Source organism: Acinonyx jubatus, chromosome A1 (assembly GCF_027475565.1).
Source record: "Acinonyx jubatus isolate Ajub_Pintada_27869175 chromosome A1, VMU_Ajub_asm_v1.0, whole genome shotgun sequence".
Classification (NCBI taxonomy): Eukaryota; Metazoa; Chordata; class Mammalia; order Carnivora; family Felidae; genus Acinonyx; species Acinonyx jubatus.
Window position 1 is genome coordinate 47,547,875 of NC_069380.1, and position 20,473 is coordinate 47,568,347.

The 20,473-nt window shown below is 39.1% G+C and overlaps 1 protein-coding gene across 12 annotated transcripts in view; it reads right to left on the bottom strand.

Moving 5' to 3' along the window:
- The window catches only part of KLF12 (KLF transcription factor 12), a 436,782-nt gene that overhangs the window by 26,270 nt on the left and 390,039 nt on the right, over positions 1-20,473 (bottom strand). For all 12 annotated transcript variants that reach the window (XM_053216467.1, XM_027064992.2, XM_053216430.1 and 9 more), the window contains one exon: positions 1,402-1,559. In XM_053216467.1, the coding sequence (XP_053072442.1) occupies positions 1,402-1,559 (158 nt within the window). The remainder of the gene's footprint in view (positions 1-1,401; positions 1,560-20,473) is intronic.

The window sequence follows — 20,473 nt, forward strand, 5'->3', positions numbered from 1 at the left end:
GATTGGGAACAGGGATGAAAGATGAGGAGAAGTATGCAAAATATGCTGAATTATTGGAAGTATTAAAAGTATATGTTATATGTTAGATGAGCAAAAGTAAGCTTCAGATTCTACAATGCTTTTTTGACCTCAGGCCAGCCTCCTATGCCATAACTTCATCACACACACACAGACACACAGACACACACACGATGCCCAGTCTCAGTGTTTGCAGAGTCATGGAGCAGATTCTGTAAAGTACCTTTGGAAACCATGAGTAAATAAATGGCAAAGAATGCTGGCTTAAACGATCTTGCTACCTCAGCTGGGAAACGGTTTTCATAGTGTGGTTATTTTAATATATTTGAGATGGCAATACTATTCACACAGCCCAATGGGAGTCTGTTACACTTGAAGTTTCCAGCTAGAGGCAGGTGCTGGTGTCTGATTCCTGTTGAGGAGAGTCACTGGACTCCCCTTACTCCACATGTAGAATGTTGCTACCAGGAATTGCCAGGAATGTGCGTGAATGGGTTTCCCTCTTCCACCTGCTTCTTTGAGCTTCACACATTCTAGTCACCACTTTTCCGAGAAATGGTAGTGTAACTGTGGGGCCCTCCTTATACCTCCAGTCTCTTCCCAGAGCTTTCCGCCTTCCACTGGTGGCTCCCAACAGGATTCAGGAGCCAAGGAAGCCAGGGGATGCCAGCTAAGGGACACACAAGGCAGAGGATGGAAGGGGTGGGTGGATCAATACATGGACGGCTGGAGAGGGCGACAGCTGGGGGATGGGTGGGTGTGTGGATGAGTGGATGGTGACAAAGTCAGTAAATCACATGTGGTCTCAATTTCCTAAAATTCCTCTCTCTATATCTACAATGCCAGTGAGATGAAATGGAATCATGTGGAAATATTTTTTAAACTCTTTACAGTGCTATGTGTACGTCGATTTATTTTATTTTTTTGGTTTACTTATTGGGTTATCTGGGGGACGAGACTGGGGGGAGAAAAGCGTGATCTAAGTGGTGGTTAAAATGCTAACTTTAAGAAAACAGAACAATTTTGTTCAGCTTGTTCTTCAATGTGCTTTGAGGATATTTTAAAACCCACTAAACTAGACAGTGATTAAGTGGCAACACTGATCATAGAAGAAGGCTAGATCCCTGTGTCATACCATCGTAAACCTCCTTAAGACACAGAAGACTTACTTCACTGGTTGCTAAAGTTCACTAAGACTTAAACCTTTTTCAGCTGAGAGAGGGGATCATTCCACTCAGAAAGGAAGCCAATTTGAGATGGCTGGGTAACAAGCAACACAGCATTCCAGCAGGCTCACAACCCCGGAAGCAAGCAGTGGCCCCCTCAGGATTTTCACTGAACCCCCCCCCCTCCACCCCAGTGAGAAGCCCTGTAACACAGTACCTGTATGTGTCCTTCGGTGAGCCTTCAGGTGAGAACTTTTTGTGTATACTTTGTTGCATCCTTCAAAGTCACATCTGTGGATACGCCGTTTTCTGGAGTCTGGGGATTCAGACCGTCTCTGGCGTCTTGTGCTCTCAATACTAAATGGTGAAATTGAACTGGAAAAAGAAAAACCAGAGTTAAGTGGTGAGAAACACACAGCACTCTGGTTTGTTCTAGTGGCACGAGACCTCCGTCTCATGGTCTATAGCTTCATATAAACTCGAGTCCCCAGGTCCCCACTTCCCACTGTCACTCGCTTGGACATATTTTATTTCTTAATCTCGAAGACAGGCAGCTTGACCTACTTCTGACGAAACGCTCCTCTAGAGAGAAAGCTATGCTAAAACAACAAGACCAAAACAAAAACGGAGTAAAAGAAAGCAGTGGTAGGGATCCTTGTTATCAAAAGAAACAATCTGGAACTTCTGAATGACACTCACAGACAATATTTTTGGAAGCCCTGCTATAGACAGACAAAATGAATGCATTTAATAAGTAACACAAGGGTCTGAATTGCACGTGAAAACATATAAAATTGTGTAAAATCACAAGGTACATTTCAAAACAAGTGAGGTCAGGCTGAAAGAAATGACATCAGTACGTCAATAACATGACTCACGACGAGCTATTTCTGTTCACTAACATGCACCTGACATTTAACTTTTCCAGTTGGTGGTTTTTCATGGTGAGGAATAAAGTACATTGTATTTAAAGATTAGCTGTACCACCATTATGAGAAAAAGTTTTAACTATGAAATTTGGCCCTGACTTGCACGTTGTTTAATCTTCATGCCACAGTAGAAAAACAGGATTAGTTTGTAACGTCAGGTAATTGATTAACATGTACTTCTTCAAACCTTAATCTCTTTTGCTTGAGGTAGAAATGAAGAATATGACTAATCATCTTTAGTTATCCATGGAGTTCTTTACTATTATTATGAAATACAACACAAAAGCAATCATCCGTATTTCTATCACACAAAATTTAACACTGTTAATATTTTCTTCCAGCTTTTTCGTGTCTTGACGCTTTTTAAAATTCATTTTTATTAGTAAATCACCTCTTTTTAAAAAGCTGAATGACTGTGAGCAAGAGTTCTTTGAAGTGAAGTTGAAGCTTTACCTAAGAAGATCACAGATGAAGACTGACCCCGCCTTTGTCTTCCATCCGCTTCCTCTCTGTGCAAACTTCTGCTACGAGTTTTCTCGGAATTCTTCCAATTCTTCCAAATGATCCTTACCTATACATATCTACAGTCATAGAAATTCATAATGTTGCTTGGTTTTTTAAGAGCCGTGTAAATATCATGTTGTTCACATCATTTTGCAAAGTGCTCTACACTTGCCTTTTCTTCACTCAACATGAAGCATTTGAGATTATCCACGCTGATGCCAACATTGGAGTTTATACTTGTAGTGTTACATACCACCACGCCTCTAGTCTAAGATATCTTCCTTTTATATTTAAAAAATTTTTTTAATTAAAAAAAATTTTTTTTTACATTCATTTATTTTTGAGAGACAGAGCACAAGTGGGGGGAGGGGCAGAGATAGAAGGAGACACAGAATCCGAAGCAGGCTCCAGGCTCCGAGCTGTCAGTACAGAGCTCCATGCAGGGCTCAAGCTCACAAACCGTGAGATCATGACCTGAGCTGAAGTCGGACGTTCAACTGACTGAGCCACCCAGGCACCCCTTCTTTTTATAGTTTAATGTCTCTAAAATCAGTAGCTTCTTACAATTTGATAGCTTGTCATAGTTTAACTGGCATAATTTTTTTCTTTGTTAGCGGTACGTAAGTAATGGTGCATTTTACAATATGTGGTATTTTAAACTTATTTCAGGGGTTGGTAAGATTTTTCAGTAAACGGTTAGACGGTAAATATTTTGTTTTGACTTTGAGAGCCATACGGCACACATTTAACAAATCAACTCTGCACTTGTAGCATGAAAGTAGCTATAGACAATACATAAACAAGAGAGCATGGCTAATGTTCCAATAAAACTTTATTTACAAAACAGTGGGTTGCACTTGGGTCCAGTGGTTGACACATGACTTAGATGAAATATGGTCCAGTGAATATTTATCCCAGAGTCTTAAAATCTATTTCCTAAGGGATGGACATTTAGATTATTTTTTGAAGTTTATTTATTTAACAGAGAGAGAGAGAATGAGGGGGGAGGGGCAGAGACAGAGGGAGAGAGAGAATCCTAAGCAGTCTCCCCACTGTCAACGCAGAGCCTGATGCAGGGCTCAAACACATGAACCATGAGATCACGACCTGAGCTGAAATCAAGAATGGATTGCTTAACCAACTGAGTCACCCAAGCACCCCCAAATTGTTTCTAGTATTTCACTGTAACATTGCTCCCCAATGTTTCCTTCTATGGTAATTGCCTTTTAAGTTTTCGATGTGTCTTCTCCCTTTTACAAATAACAGATTCAGCAGCCAAAGCTTTCTATTAGTAGCTAAGACAAAATATAAGTGGTGTTTATCTACTTGTGTCTTAAAAAGTTTTATGCAAGATCTTTATTAGAAGAAAGAAAATATGGGGTGGCTTAGCCACTTTTTCCAGCTTTCCCATGAATCAGTGTGGATTTGTGGTTTTCCACACAACCGACTCAGTTGTGGTGACTGGAGCCTATTGTGAAAAGAGTCAAAATAGTGTGACTGGCCTGTCCATGAAAGAACAGCTTCGGTCACTCCTGCCAAGGTACGCTCTGGCATAAGGTGCGATTCTGATGAACAAAATGGTATGTGTGATGACAGGGCAACAGTAATTCATTTCTTGGATATCAGGTCATGAAAATAAATATGGATCTTGGCACCGGGGACCTCAAAAACAGAAACTTCTGTGTTGTGATACATTTGACGTCTTTTAAATCAAGAGAAAATGATATGGTATCTGTTTCCTTCAAATTATAACTTAAAGTTATACTTGCTACACACTCATAAGCACCAGGGTAAATGTACCTATGCATAACCACACACATATATCGTTATGCCCGCAGTTTATTTTAGCTATTTATCTCGCGATGTATTCATGTATGCAGAGAGAAGTAAAAAAATAGATCTGAAATTAAAACCAGGTAACTACCAAGCATGTCTTTAAGGGACCAATGGTGTCATGCTGCTCTCCAATCCTGTCAATCATGAACTATGTGGCAGGTGGGTAAGGAAAGCAGAGGCCACAGAATGGCATGATATTACTACACCAAGAGTCCTGAATTTAAACCAAAATGAAGACATGTTAGGTGGACGGCACTAATGCTAAAAACTTCACCCCCTGGTTTTTCCTCGTTTAGGAAATGGCCTGTTGTAGTCCATTATGAAGAACCACCCCCTAAAGGTATCTATGCCATGAAAATAAGAAATAATTTTCAGGGCGCCTGGGTGGCTCAGTTGGTTGAGCGACCGACTTCGGCTCAGGTCATGATCTCACAGTTTTCGAATTCGAGCCCCATGTCGCGTGGGGCTCTGTGCTGACAGCTCAGAGCCTGGAGCCTGCTTCAGATTCCGTGTCTCCCTCTCTCTCTGCTCCTCCCCCACTCATGATCTCTGTCTCAGAAATAAACATTAAAAAAAAAAAAGAAAGAATTTTCTAAAAAGTATGTAGAATGAAGAGCTGCACCAGGCTGAGCTGGCTTGGAAACGATATCCAGTGGGGAAAATTTCTCCTGGCTCCCCTTTTCAAATGGCAGAGGCATCCTCCGAAGATTCTGAAGAACCTTTGGCTAGGCTGTGCCTTTCAGAACCACTTGCTGGATCTCTTTGTGGAAAAATAAGAAGTGGGGCTGGAGTAGACAGGGATCAAAAGAGCAAAACGACTTCAAGAACGCAGGAAGACGTGAGGACAGTCCCACTCCATGCAGGACCGCTGCTCTGCTGGGGCTCATGCACAAACCCACAGATGGCAGACACTGGAGGGGGAAGATAACCAGAGACTGGGGGTTGGGCCAAGCCAAGTTCGTGGCAGGAAATGGGACAGTCAAGGCACTGGTGCCAAGCATCTCTAGAGCTTAGGACACTATGAGCATTCAAGAAATGTTTCCTAAATTGAATGAATGAATGAATGAATGAATGAGTGCATTAAGTCAGGTATTCCTAATTTTTAAATTAAAATAATCAATCAATTAATCCTTACTTGGCTAATTAATCCTAACTAGGATTCTTTTATTTCAAGTCTTTGGTTAATGGTCATTCAATTCTTTATTCTTATTCTCATTTCCCTAAACTTAATGGTCTGGGTAACCATTAAAACCGCAGGTACGTAGGGCTCTCAGTTCTTTGCTCTAAGTCAAGAGAATGGCAGCATTCTAAAGCATTCCTTACAATTAAAATTCTCAGTGGAAGCACACTGAGACCGCCCGGAACATGTTGGTGAATGAAATAAAAATCTTCCTTTTGATGCTGGTGAGCATGTATTGAACACGGGAGGGTGAACAGTGACCTTCCTCCTCAGCAGTAGCGTCCTGTCCTGTCCTACTCTGAGGCTCACCAGCAGGGGCATCTGGTAACAGAACAGCTGTAGTTATGCTTTGGGTGTTTCTATTCTGCCCTTTCTACGCTTTCTGAGCGACGTGCCCTTTGTTGAGAAGGCCCTTAAGATATGCCCAAACACATGCAAATTGGTCCTGTGCTTCGAAAGTTGGTCTTGTTCTCAAGAATGGAAATGCGCAAATACACCGCAGCCTACGCCAGCACAGGATTCTTCCAATAATCCTTAGTAATAAGCTTGGTATGATGAAAATGGTAGAGGTAAAACGGTTGCCAGTGTGTTCCCAGGCATCTGCACAGTTCAAAAGAACAATAACTAAAGGCCCACTCCCTTCCCCAGAAGGTTAGACCATTTGGAGTAGTGAATGAGCGCCTGAGGGGGCCTCACAGGCACTGCGTTGTAATAATTAGATCTACAGAGAACAAATGAGTGAATCATGACTTTGGTTGCACAACAGTCCCACTTGGAATGGCAAGTTAAATTAGAATTAAACCCAGAGAGGCTCGAAAAGTCACATCCAGGAACAGCTCTATTTAAATAGAAGGCACCGCGTGCCTGCCATGAAAGAAATTAAGGTTAACTGTAATCAGCAGGTAATAAAAGACCATTTGTCACGTGTGACCTTAGTGTGATGAGGTGCCCTTCACTGAAATTGAAGTTTCTATAGGTGTTTGGAAAAAAAAAGAAAAAAGAAAAAAAGAAAAGAAAAGAAAGCCAGGACATTCTTTTAAGGCTGAAAAAAGAAAGAGGACACATGCATCCCAAATTTTAAAACAAGAACAGAAAACAGTGGCATAGAAGGTGCTTTAGCAAGTTCACAGGTTCAGTCTCAACAGACCTCCAAGGAGCATGGCTGTGGATAACAACGATAGCTGACATTTACAGAAGGCTTACCATGCTCCAGGCGCCGCTCTAAAGGCTTTAAGCTTCAGAGCAACTTTGTGAGGTCGATATTATTACTACCCCTCGTTTAAAGGTAAGGAAACGGAGGCATAGAGAAGGCCAAGGCCAAAACAAAGTAGGTGGCCACACTAGGAATTGAACCCAAGTGGGTGACTCTAGAACCCAATCTTAATGATTACCTTCTTCGGACTCGGATAGATACAGGTAACATAAACCAGCCTGGGATAAAATGTGAAAATGCAACAAAATAATCTGTATCAATTAAATTTTCCCTCTAGCCCAATTATAGAAAACAACAGCACATAAAAGCATTCTTAAATGTACTCTGCTGTAGTAAGACATATACTTTTCTCTTGAGAATTTTAAGGTAAACAGCTTTATAAATACTGCCAGTAGAGGTATTCACTAGAATTACTTACTGTTAATCTACCTAAGAAAATACTTTCCTAAGTTGTTGTGGAAAAAATATTTATTTCCAGGGAGATGTTTTTCGAAGGCTGAGCCTGGCAGTGGTATGTGATTATGTCTCCCTTGACCACCAAGGCCACAGAACTAGTGTTTTCCTTGACATTCCAGTTTATTTACAATTGTACCAAAAATGATTTTGAGTTGGCTGCACTGATAGAGTTACCTTAAGGGAAGGGAGAACATTCAGTTTTAAAAATACATTTTATGCCATTTTCGGAAGTTTATTTTAAAATTATTTTGAATGGGGCATTAAATATTACTTACTGGGATTGTGAATTAGCTTCTGCCACAGAATACAAGTAAGAACGAACCACTCCCTTGTTAGTAAATCAAACTCTACACTGGGAATGAAATATCGAGGCCATAAGCCAAAAAAGAAGTTGATGAGACTTTCAGTTAACCAGACATTACATAAATCTTAGTAATAGAGCTTCTGTTCACTTGGACAAGCCAGATATTCACATTTTTTTTTTGCAGGCTTTCTCTCAGCCACTAGATGGCTCTCAGGAGCAGGAATCTTTGTATCTGTCCTTCCATACTGTAACAGATTCTGTCTAGCTGCTATCAAACCAAATCAGTGTTTTTCTAGGATATTAATTGGGGAAAAGGTGCTATTTAGATACACTCACTATCTATTCCCTAGAAGCTACATCCCAAGGCAGTGCAGATTCACCAGCATGAAGTTCCTCTTTCATTGCTGCCTGCAGATTCCTACGGAAAACTACTTTTGATAACAGATTGAAATTGTAAGATTAGTAGTTGCCAACCTTTCCAGAAGCTGTGACTAAGGCATTATACCGCTTCATGTTCAAATCTGGATTCAATAAAAATAAATCCATTTTCACAAAATGTATAAAGCAAGAGTAATACATTTGCTAAAATATGTCAACAAGCTTAATCTTAGCATATACTCAACTAGAACTTGGCACTTTTTTTCATATGAACAGAATATGCCCAAAATGTAGTTCTAATTATTGTTTTATGTTAATAAATAAAGTCTCCTAATTACAGATAATAAATTTATGAATGAGGTTTTCTGGGAGGTGGGTTTGTGGATAGACTCAGTATATCATGATTTTTACTTAAATATAACAGCTGTTACTAAGTCTTTTTCATCACTTGCTAGACCATTAAAATACTCAAAACTGTTATGGGCTTATATTTCTGCTCTTTTTTTGATTCATCACATTTTAGCAAGTTAAGATCATAAGTTGCAGTAACAAAAGGCTTAAAGATAAAACAGAAAAAAAAGGAACCAGTCAATGGCATTAGCTGTGGTTGGTTTTATCATCAAATTTAGGATGAATTTAGATTACAAGCTGAGAGGGGATTGTTTGTTAACAAAAGAGATCCATTTCACAGGGCAGTATCTATTCAAAATAGCTACTGTGGGGTGGGGTGGGGCACCTGGGTGGCTCAGTCAGTTAAGCATCTGACCTCAGATCAGGTCACGATCTCACAGTTCCTAGAGTTCCAGCCAAACGTTGGGCTCTGTGCTGACAGCTCAGAGCCTGGAGACTGCTTCAGATTCCTTGTCTGCTTCTCTCTCTTTCCCTCCCTCACTATCTGTCTCTCTCAAAAATACATAAACGTTAAAAAAAATTTAAAAAGTTACTTTGGGGAAATGCTGTATGCATTGCAAACACTTTACCCCATCAAATCAATTCATAACATCGGCTGAAACAAGTGTGGATTTCTGAATTACACTGGACACTGAATAGAAGACACATAATGTACTGAAATATTCCAATGAACTTTCCGCAGAATTTCTTCAGAAAACATCAGGGTTGAAACTCTGTTTTATGCCAGGAGTTGTAGCTTAATGGATCATCTGAATCTTAAACTTGCTAGGTATAAAAAGGAGCAATTATTTAAACCTGAAAGCCTTTAAGGCAGGCCCTGTTTTCTCCAGTTGCCATAAGTCCTACTGTTACCTATTGCCTTACAAGGGCAGTGCTTTACATTAATCTTCAGGGTATTGTCCATGAACCCATCTGATTTGGAGATCCTCTAGAATCCTGCTAGGTTAAAAATAAATAAATAAGTTCCACTTACTTCCTTAAAGATAAACTTTAAACTTGTCAAGAATGCAGATATGGTCTGATGCATGCCTCTCCTGAAGTTGGCCTATCAACAGGTGCCTGTGTGAAGGGGGGAGGGAGGAAGGAAGGAAGGGAGGAAGGGAGGGAAGAAGGAAGGGAGGGAGGGAGGAAGAGAGGGAGGGAGAGAGGGAGGGAGGGAGGAAGAGAGGGAGGGAGAGAGGGAGGGAGGGAGGAAGGGAGGGAAGAAGGAATGGAAGGAGGGAGGAAGGGAGGGAGGGAGGAAGGGAGAGAGGGAGGAAGGGAGGGAGGGGGGACAGGAAGAGGGAGGGAGAGGGAGGGAGGGAGGCAGGAAGGAAGGGAGGGAGGAAGGGAGGGAGGGAGGGAGGAAGGGAGAGAGGGAGGAAGGGATGGGAGAGGGAGGCAGAGAGGGAGGAAGGGAAGGGAGAGGGAGGGGAGAGGGAAGGAGGAAGGAAGGAAGGGAGGGAGGAAGGGAGGGAGGAAGGAAGGGGAGAGGGAAGGAGGGAGGGAGGAAGAGAGGGAGGGAGGGAGGGAGGACGGAATGAGAGGAGGGAGGAAGGAAACAAACAAGGAAGGGATAGGAGGTTGGGTAACACAGTCAGGCCTGTGAGGACTTTATTAAATGTGGACACTGGAGTCTTACCCTAACACTGCTCGAGGGCAGAATTTTATATAAAGAATTTAGTTTTTCTCTATCAGAATGTCTTATTGTAAGGCAGATTCACTAACAAGATAACCCTATGGATGTACTCCAGGCAACGGCAGGATATAAAGCTCTGTATTTTAAATATCAAGACATATATAAAATGTTTTGGGGTGCCTGGGTGGCTCAGTCGGTTAAACGTCTGACTCCTGATTTTGGCTCAGGTCATGATCTCACGGTTCATGAGATTTCTTGCTCCATGTTGGGCTCCATGTGCCGATAGTGCAGAGCTTGCTTGGGATTCTCTCTCTCTCTCTCTCTCTCTCTCTCTCTCTCTCTGCCCCTCCCTGGCTCATGCATGCGTTCTCTCTCTCGCTCTCTCTTAAATAAATAAACTTAAAAAGATAAAACCTGTATAAAATGTTTCAAACATACAGTTCTAACGAGATAGTATAATGTAAATCATAAATAAACTTTTGAAGTGACCACCAAAACAGGCCTCCACCTATTTTATGCTGATCATTAACCAGGTTTATGTTACACTAGAGATTTCTTTTATTAACACTGAAATTATATCAGTTAACTATCTGGTACTTAAGCTTACATAAATTATGGAAGCAGTTTTTATTGCACGTATGGGGATATATAAATAACAAAACCAAGTAGATTTCATTGGTATTCCACTTGAATTTTGTTGGCCAAAAGGGCTGTCTGGTGCCACAGACAGGTGTTTCTCCTACCATCGAATCAGCATGTATTTGAGGAAAAAAATAAAATCTTCCCAATTACGGAGGGAATATTTTACCTGTTTTGTACTTCCTTTCCTGAAAATTTCACTTAGTTTTTGAATACCCCACCAAATTAATGTTGAAAAAAAATAAGAAAATATATTAATGTGACCCACATTCGTATTTGGAAGACATGCAGAAGGTGAGGAGACAGGTTCAGAAAGTTAATGAATTACTATGCCACAGCCACCTAGCTAAATATTGGCAGAGTTGGAACCAGATGCCCAGTTCCTGGCCCCTCAAGCTAGGACTCTTCCATTTTCCAATAAGGTTGTAGAAAGAGCTGTGTCATAATTTTTACTTAGTATGAAGGCAAATCTGCTTGGCAACACTGATAGTCATTTTTTTCTTTCATCAAATAGACTAAAAAACTCCCCACCCTATTTACTTTTCTGCTTTGGCTGCCAGGAAACTCAGCCACGATAGCCTAGGATTTGGTGCTTGTTTTCTACTCAAATTACACAACTCCCAAACTAAAACTATACAGTTTTTATCCTATAGAGTAATTTTAAATGTATGTCTCATGAATTACTTTCAGCACTACGTGGAATATTTATGTTAAACAAGGAAAACAAAACAAAAGAGCATTTACTTAAAAATGGAGAAAAACATGTGAAATCTGAATCTGAGTTTTAACACGCAGACCTCTAAATTAAAGTTTTGTATTCTAAGCTCATATTTTTATCTTTAAGAAAAAAAGAGAAAACAAGACTATTTTTTGTTGCTGTTCCTTCAGAAAAAGCATAGACTGTAACCTGATAATCTAAATATGAATCATAAATTATAATTTATTAGTGATGGTATTTTAGACATTTAATCTCTTTGATTTTCAGATTCCCAAAATTCAAATGTGGAGCCATCAGAACGATTTGCCAAGAGTAATGTAAACCTGACTCAATGTCAATATATCTTTAACACTTCTTAACTTCAGGCTCTTCCTTATTCTTCCTTTTCTGGTTAATCACTTTAAGATATAATTCACACATGGGGAGGAGGATGGGGGGATGAGCTAAATGGGTGGTGGGCATGAAGGAGGGCACTTGTTGGGATGAGCCCTGGGTGTTATATGTAAGTGATGAATCACTAAATTCTACTCCTGAAACCCATACTACACTATATGTTAACTAACATGAATTAAAAAGAAAAAAGACGTAATTCACATATGATAAAATTCAACCTATAAAATGTACGATTCAGCAGCATTCATTATATTCACAATGTTATGGAACCACAACCTCTGTCTAGTTCCAGAATATTCTCATCACCCGGAAAGGAAATTCCATATAATCCACCTCCCCCACCGAGTCCCGGGGGACAACTCAACTACTTTCATCTCCATAGATTTGCCTATTCTGCACATTTAGGAGGAACAGAATCATACAAAATGGGTCCTTTTGTGCCTGGCTTCTTTCCTAAATTTAGCATCAAGTTTTCAAGGTTCAACCATATTGTAGCATATATCAACACTTCATTCCTTTTTACAACTGAATCATATTCCATTATAGAGATATGGCACACTCTCTTACCTGTTCATTAGCTGATGAACTTTTCAGCTATTATGACTAATGCTGCTATGAACATTTGTACACGTTTTTGGTGGACATGTTTTATATTCTCCTAGGTATATATCTAGGAGCAGAATTAACAGTGCTAGATTATATGGTAAGTCTACGTTTAATACTGAGGATTTTTCAAACTTTTTTCAAAGTGACTACACCATTTTGTAATTTGACCAGCACTGGAAGTTATAATCCCTCATCATCCTCATCAAACATTGTGTCTGTTGTCTTCATTTTAGCCATCCCAGCGTGTGTATCTCATCATGGTTTTGCTTTGCAATTTCCCTAATGGCTAACGAAGTGGAGCATCTTTTCATGTGCTCATAGACCGTTTGTAGATCTTCTTTGGAGAAATGTCTATTCAAATATGTTGCCTATTTTAAATGTGGGCTGCCTTTGTATCGCTGAGTTGTGGGATTTCTATTTATTCTAGGATACAAGACTCTTCTCAGATACATGCTTTGCAAATATTTTCTCCCAAATCTGTGGCCTGCCTTTTCACTTTCTTGTGTCCTTAAAGCATAATAGTTTTAAATTTTGATTAAGTCCAATTTAATATTTCCTTAGCCATTACGTGTGTTTGCTATTATATCTAAGAAGGCTTTAACTAACTTATTAAGGTCTTGAAGATTTACTCTTCTGTTTTCATCTAAAAGCATTATAGATTTAGCTCTTACAGTTAGATCTATGATCATTTTGGGCTAATTTTTGTGTATGGAGTCTAATTTCATTCTCTCCATATGGTTATACAGCGGCCCCAGCATTATTTGCTGAAAAGATTTTTCTTCATTGGATTGTCTTGGCACCCTTGTGAAAATCAACCGACCATAAATGAAAAGGTTTATTTCTCAACTCTTGCTTCTGCCCCATTCATTTCTATGTGTACACTTTAACCCTAGTACCACACTGTCTAGGTTTTATAGCTTTGAGGTAAATTTTGAAATTGGACATTGTTAGTCTTCCAAATTTGTTCTTTTTTTCAAGACTTTTTCCAAGATTATTTTCAAATGAATTGCAAGGTCAGTTTGTCAATTTCTGCAAAATAAAATGCAGTTAGAATTTAAGTAGGGGTTTCATTGAATTTATTTACCGTTTTGTGGAATGCTGCTATCTTACCAACATTAAGTCTTTCAATCCATGAACATGGGACATCTTTGCATTTAAGATTTAATTTTTTTAAATGATGCTTCATAGTTTTCGTGTTCCAAGATGTTCAGTGTTAAAGACATTCCTTTCCATTCTTAGTTTGCTGAGTGTTTTTATCATTGAAAAGATGCTAGAATTGTCAAATGCCTTTTCTGTACCTCTTGAGATAATCACGTGGTCTTGCCTTTTAGTCTATTAATATAACGTATTATACTGATTGACAGTCCTGTGTCAAACCAGCCTCATTCCTGGGTTAAATCTCACTTGGTCATGGTATATAATTATTTTTATATGTTGCTAGATTCAGTTTGCTTGTATTTTGTTATGGGCTCTTGAGTTGATATTCGCAAGGGATTTTGTTGTGTAGTTTTCTTGTGATGTCTTTATCTGGTTTTGGTATCAGAGTAATGTTGTCCTCATTGAAGAAGTTGGGAAGAGAATGTTCTGTGCCCCTTCTTGACCTTGGGTTTCATGATACCATATTTACACCAAGAACCATTCCTTACTATGTTGACTATTCCTCTTTGCTAATACCCTTTCTCTTCAGCCTCAGTTTTGCTGTTAGCCTGCTTCTATGGAGCTGATGTTTCTGACATTTCTAAGCTATTGGCCCTACTGTCACCTAGAAGTTCTCATATGCAACTAAAGTCTTGGGGTCACCAAATGCACAATCCTGGCCTATCCATATTCCCCTAAGAAGGAGGATTAGATTAAAAAAACAAAATAAAACAAAACAAAAAGCTTTGCAAGCTTTAGAGCATCATGCCAATATTACTTTCCCAATTTCACTTTTCTCCATTATTGGTATAGCACTATCTATGGTTCCCAGGATCAAAGTATTGTTCGTTATTACTGGTAGTCTCTTAATGTGTATGGTATTGTTTTAGTAAACTTGCTGTGTGTTGTAAAATACTACAGGTGGCATAATAACGGCTTATATATTGTCATATGTAAACTTAGAAGATCATCACAGAAAGGTAGGCAGGATCAACATGGGCAGTCTGACAGCTGACAAATAGAGAAAAGCAGCTCAGGACAGTTAAATGCCTGGGAAATAATAAGAGTAGTAGTCTATGCCTCTTTCTACATCACATCTTTCCTACAGAAAGATGAAGAACGTTTAATATATCATGATGGAAATACTAAATCTCTTGCATATATTTATTGATGATTAAATATCATTTGTACTGTTGATATTTTTTAACCAGGTTTTCCCTGCTGAGAAAATCAGTAAGATAAGAGAGTTTAAATTAGTGGCAGTCTGTCATTTAGATATTTTTCATCTTAACTCTATTGATTCAATAAAATAAAACAACAGGGGCACCTGGCTGGCTCAGTCGGAAGAGCATGTGGCTCTTGATCTCAGGGCTGCAAGTTCAAGCCCCACGTTGGTGCAAAGATTACTCAAATAAATAAAACTTTTAAAAAATTACAAAAAATAAAACAACAAATATTTTCTGTGAGTTCACCATAGCAAAGCAAGTGGGCATCCTCAAAAAGTTTATAATCTGGTGAGGTATAGGATTTGAAGATTTATCTCCCTCAGGTAGGTGAAAAAAGACTCAAACCTTTGCCAATTCCATGGCATGTGGAAATATAGCCCCCAACCAGTCAAGATGTATGTGGATTTCTGGGAGGTGTATGTTCTCAGGGCCTCCTAGATCTCTAGCATCAATCCTGATGCTAAAACCAGCACCACCTTCAATTTTCACATCAAGAACAACCACATAAACTCATCTGAGGGTTTAGTAGCCCTTTTTACTACAGGCTCCTAGAGTTTGGCGCTCTTTTTCTAGTGTTCTCAGCATTGGTAAAATGCCTTGGGCTACCTCTGTGGTGCTCACTGGTCCATCTGGCTTCAGGCAATCCCTCATTTTACTGGCAGTTTCTCTCTCCTTCCTCTCTTCTCTGGTTTCTGCTCCCATCCCTAGCTCATCTTTATTTAGAAGAAAAACAATAAATTCCTTCCCTTTGTGCATGCAAGAGTGGCTTGCCCCTACTTAAAGCCTTGTGGTTCCAGTTATATACAAGTCTTTGGCTGGGAGGTGAGAACAGGGTTTATAGCTTAAAGTCCACCTCCAAGCATTCCTAAGGACACATTTCCCATACCGAGAGAGTTTTGTTCTGGAGGAACTTGGTGCCAGCTGTTAAGATAATAAAAATTTCTTCAACTTATTATATATGCAAATCATAATTACACAAGGCATAAACATGATTTGTGATAAAGAAAAGAATAATAAAGTACTATGGGATTAAAGGGAGAGAGTGTTTCATTCTGGTTGAGATCAGGACAAACTTAATGGAGGATACCAACAAGTAGGTCTTGAAGAATACTGACAAGCTGCCATGTGCGTGGTGAAGAGAAAGCAGAAGAGATGAGAACAGAAAAGATGAGGACAATGGTCCAGATACCATCAACTTTGTTCCCTATGGAGAACTACATTTTGTAGGTCCTAGAAAAAAATCAGGATTTTTTTTTTTTGACGAAAATCTTGGCTTATGAAAGTAAAATTTATTGGTGAGGAAGTGATTAAAGTCAAGGCCCTTATCAATTAGAGAGCCATTAATTGCTATGACCTAAGAAGCAGATTCTCCCTGAGCCAAACTAGTGTCTTTAAATCTGAACACAAGAGGACCAATTCCAAGGCATTTCAGGAGTAGATCTGTCAGTTCTTGGTGACCGGTTAGAAAATGGTGGATAAAGGAAAGAGGAATGATAGGTGAGCCCAATGGCTGAGCCTGGGTGACCAGGATAAGAGCAATGTCATTAGCTAACCTAGAGTCCACAGGAGAGTGGCAAGATAGGAAAAGCTAATGATTCAAATTAATGCACATATAAACAATAGACACATGTTTCAAAGACAACAGAGTGGCACTTTCTTTTCACTTGCTAGGCAAGTAATAAATTAAAAGGGGAGTAGAAACTAGGTAATAAAGAAGTATTTTCAAGGATAACTTGAATGGATTTCATAAAAGAAAGCTCATAAAACAAATTTAATGGTAATGGAATTTCATTAAGTGCTGTCCAATCTGTAATTGTAAAGGCCAGGTACTTTGCAGAGAAAATTAGATGAAAAATGCATAGTTTTTGTTTATTCAGTCAATTAACATTCATTAAATTTGTTTGGGGATATTACTAAGTTTATAGTTGGCAGTTTATATACTTGATGACCTAGGTGATTGCTTTTCTGATTGGTTTTAATTATAGGAGTTTGTTTTCCTGGACCTCAAAGAGATCCACTTAAGTGGAAGGGGGCACAAGGATGAAAGAAACACATTTGGAAGCTCTTGCTATTGCCTTAGGCAGCTTGCTGGGTGTTTTACATAGAAGAATAGCTTGAAACAGTGGATGGACTGAAAGACAAGAGTTCAGAACTACCAGGGTAAGAATCTTGCTGTTGAAATTTTAGCTTTGTCTTAGAAAAACTTAGTAGCTTCCCTAAACTTTGCCTTTTTTTTTTTTTAAATAAGACAGTAATACCTACCTTGCAGGGTTATAAGAAAGATTAGGGTTATGAAAATAAAATCCTGTATACAAACAGGGGGATATTCAGGACAACAGAAGTTACTGTTGTTTCACTTTGTGCTAACCTCGATTATTAGCCCCATTTTACAGATGAGGACTCTGGGATTCAGTCAAGTTAAGTAACTCACCAGAGAGCACAAGGGTTAAGAGGTGGGGGCCGACTTTTTTTTTTTTTTTTTTTTTAGTAATTGTTATTCCAGTCATCTAAAAACACTTCCTGGCAGAGGGGATGTTCGACAGAAATTTGCTGAATATTAATGAAAAGTATCTTGTATCTATGTTTCTCCCTTTCTCTTGATCTCTGAATCCTGGAGGGTCGCTGAGCTCAGTCTTCTGGCCACTTCTCTTTTCTGCTTCAACTCTTTCTCCGGCTGATCGTGTTCACTTCTATGTCTTGTACAGTGTGCTTTACATACCATCTTTTTGCATGCTACCCATTTTTATTTCTATAGCCCCTCTTCCCTGAGCTCCAGACTCATGTATCTTTTTGACCTTCCACTTGTGTGTCCATCAGACATCTCGAACATGGTGAAAGCTGAACACATGACATTCTCCCCCAAACTCCCTCCTCCCCCAGTTTTCTCTATCAGAGGAAATGACCACTATTCTCCTGGTGGCTCATTATCTCCCATCTGACATCTGCCAATAGGACCGAACGGCTCAACTTTCCAAATGTATCCAGACTTCAATACTTCTCACTAGCTTCATCACCACACTCCTCTCTTAGCTCGCTTCCTGCTGTAGCATCTAACCAGAATCCTTTGTCCTTCCATACCCTTTCCCCACACTTTTTTTTTATGGTAAATATATGTAGCATAGAATTTACCCCTTCAATAATTTTTAAGTGTGCATTTCAGTGGCATTCAGTATATTCACATTACACAAGCCAGAAAAAGAGAGGAATTAAAGTACTAGGGGAGTAATGGGAGGGAGTATTTCATTCTGGTTGAGATCAGGGAAGCTTAATGGAGGATACCAACAAGTGGGTGTTGCAGAATACAGACAAGCAGCCACGTGAGAGGCGAAGAGAAAGCAGAAGAGAAGAGAACAGAATGACCAGGCCCAGATACCAACTGTGAGGGTTCTCTTCTATAGAACTGCATTTTGTAGGTCCTAGAATATCAGGATTTCTGTTGTGTTGTTTTGTTTTAGGAGGAGAATTTCGGCTTATGAAGGTAGAATTCATTGCGAAGGAAGTGATTAACGTCACTCATCACCCACAGTGTTACCCAGGTGTGGCCTTAAGCATGATCTCCTCCCTCCTTCCCAAAGCCATCCTGAATGTCACACTAAGCATGCATTCATTAAGTCTGCTGGCCTCCATTCATTCTAGATTGTCACCCTTCAGCCCTATTATTAACTGAAATTCCTTAGTTGCCCCTAACATTCTCCCTGGTTCCTTCATTCAAAGACCTATCTTCCAGTCATTAAAACCTATATAATGTAACTCATTTATAGGGAAAATGGGTGTGCAGTTTGAGAACTGTTTCATGGACTAGTGACATTAATTAAGGATATTGTTTCCAGAAAGCCCAGAGTTTCTGTGAATTATAATCTATTCCTCCTAACTTAGAGAGTTAATTATCAATATAATAAATATTTGATTCTACCAGCTGCCAAAATAAACTGTAGTACTTTACGACTATCTGGCTCCAAGAGAAAATAAAATGATTTAAAAAATTTAAAAAATCAGTGTTTTATGATCTTCTCCATTATCTCATAATTTCCACACATTTATATCAGGTGATGTGTCTACATGTTGAAGATCATATTGTCAAGCAGGCACTTGTATTACCAAGCATTTGTGGTGCTTCTGTTATAGATAGCATGGCTTCTGTAGAATAACACTGAGGATGACTGTTAGATAGGTTGATGGCACGAACGATTAATGGGGTCTGCTGTCATCAACTGTTCAAACGTGCCTGATAATAGTCATCAGTGCAGGTTTCAGGTTCATTCACAAAGCAGTTAAGGCAGAAAAATGAAGTATTAATGCTTGTTATGAAAAAAGAGTGACCCAAACAGAAGTGCTTCCCGGTAGAAAATTACAGACGAATAGATATACTCTAGTATATATCACAGTTTCTAGCTTTCATTACAAAAAAAACTTAGAGCAATAAATGAAACATTTTGTTTGATTAGTAATTCTCTTTATTATATACTAAATTCTAAAAATAAATTGATGCTTTAATAAAAAGGTTATGTACCACTGATTTCTGAGATTTCTTCCCCAGTTTTCCTTCCAATCAATACAATATATTTCTTTTTCTTTTGTCTTCTATCTAGACTACCTGAAAGCAACTTCTGAGACCCTTCAAGAAGCTGATGTGTTCATAAACCTAATAAATCACTCTTAATGTATTCAATGTATTCAGTGTATCTGTTACTGGCAATGAAGGATTAAGTATGAGTTATCAGAAAACATCTGTGAATCAGATATAAAGTTCATACTAATTACCACTTTAATTTTTCTTGTTTATTGGGTAATTAAAACATACTTTAATGTAGAACAGCAAGACTTTGACTTTTTCTAATTTTGTCCATGAATATTATGCATTTGTGAAAATAAATGAAACTGTCTCAGTTAGCTTTATCTGAAACCCATTTTTCTTTTTCACAGCAAGAAGATTAGTTAAAGAATATGTATCAGTGGGAACTAATTAAGCATCTTCTTTGGAAAAATTTCTGTATGAATTTGAAGATGACTGAATTGGCCAAATGTACCTTGGCATTAATATATGAGTATAAACCAAGGATACCAAAATATCTGAAAATTACACTTTGGTGGATGTGGGGAATAACTTAATTGTTACAATCAATCAAGACTATTTAACTTTTTTTTTTTTCCCCACACTGGGTGTGGAGCCCAATGCAGGGCTTGAATTCACGACCCTGGGCTGAGATCAAGAGTCAGACACTTGATCATCTGAGCCACCCAGGCACCCTAAGATTATTTAACTTTCTTAAGTCCACTTCACTCAGCACACATTTTTAAATGCTCACTCTATATGTTTTTTTCCGTGTGTGTGTGTGTGTGTGTGTGTGTGTGTGTGTAAAATGGGCAAATAGAAAAAGATACTGTCTCTGATTTTTAGAACTTAAAATCTGGGTGTTGTTTCTGATTGGGAAACAACAGCGATAACAAAAGTAATCCAAAGACCAAGTGTGAGCAATTACGGGGTGATTCAGACAAAATCTATGAGTGCCGAGGGATAGAAGAATTCAGATCACCCTGAAAGGATGTACAGTTGACAAGCCATAGAGGACCAAGACCATGATGAACTCAGTCATGATGGTTTTCATGCAGCTACCACTTATGATGCTTACCACTTTTTAACTCTGGAGGCTGGTCATCTGTTACAAGAGAAGGAGGTTTGTAGTTAAATGCTTGGGGCTGTAGTCACATCACCTGGCCCCACACATCTAACTGTGCAGCTC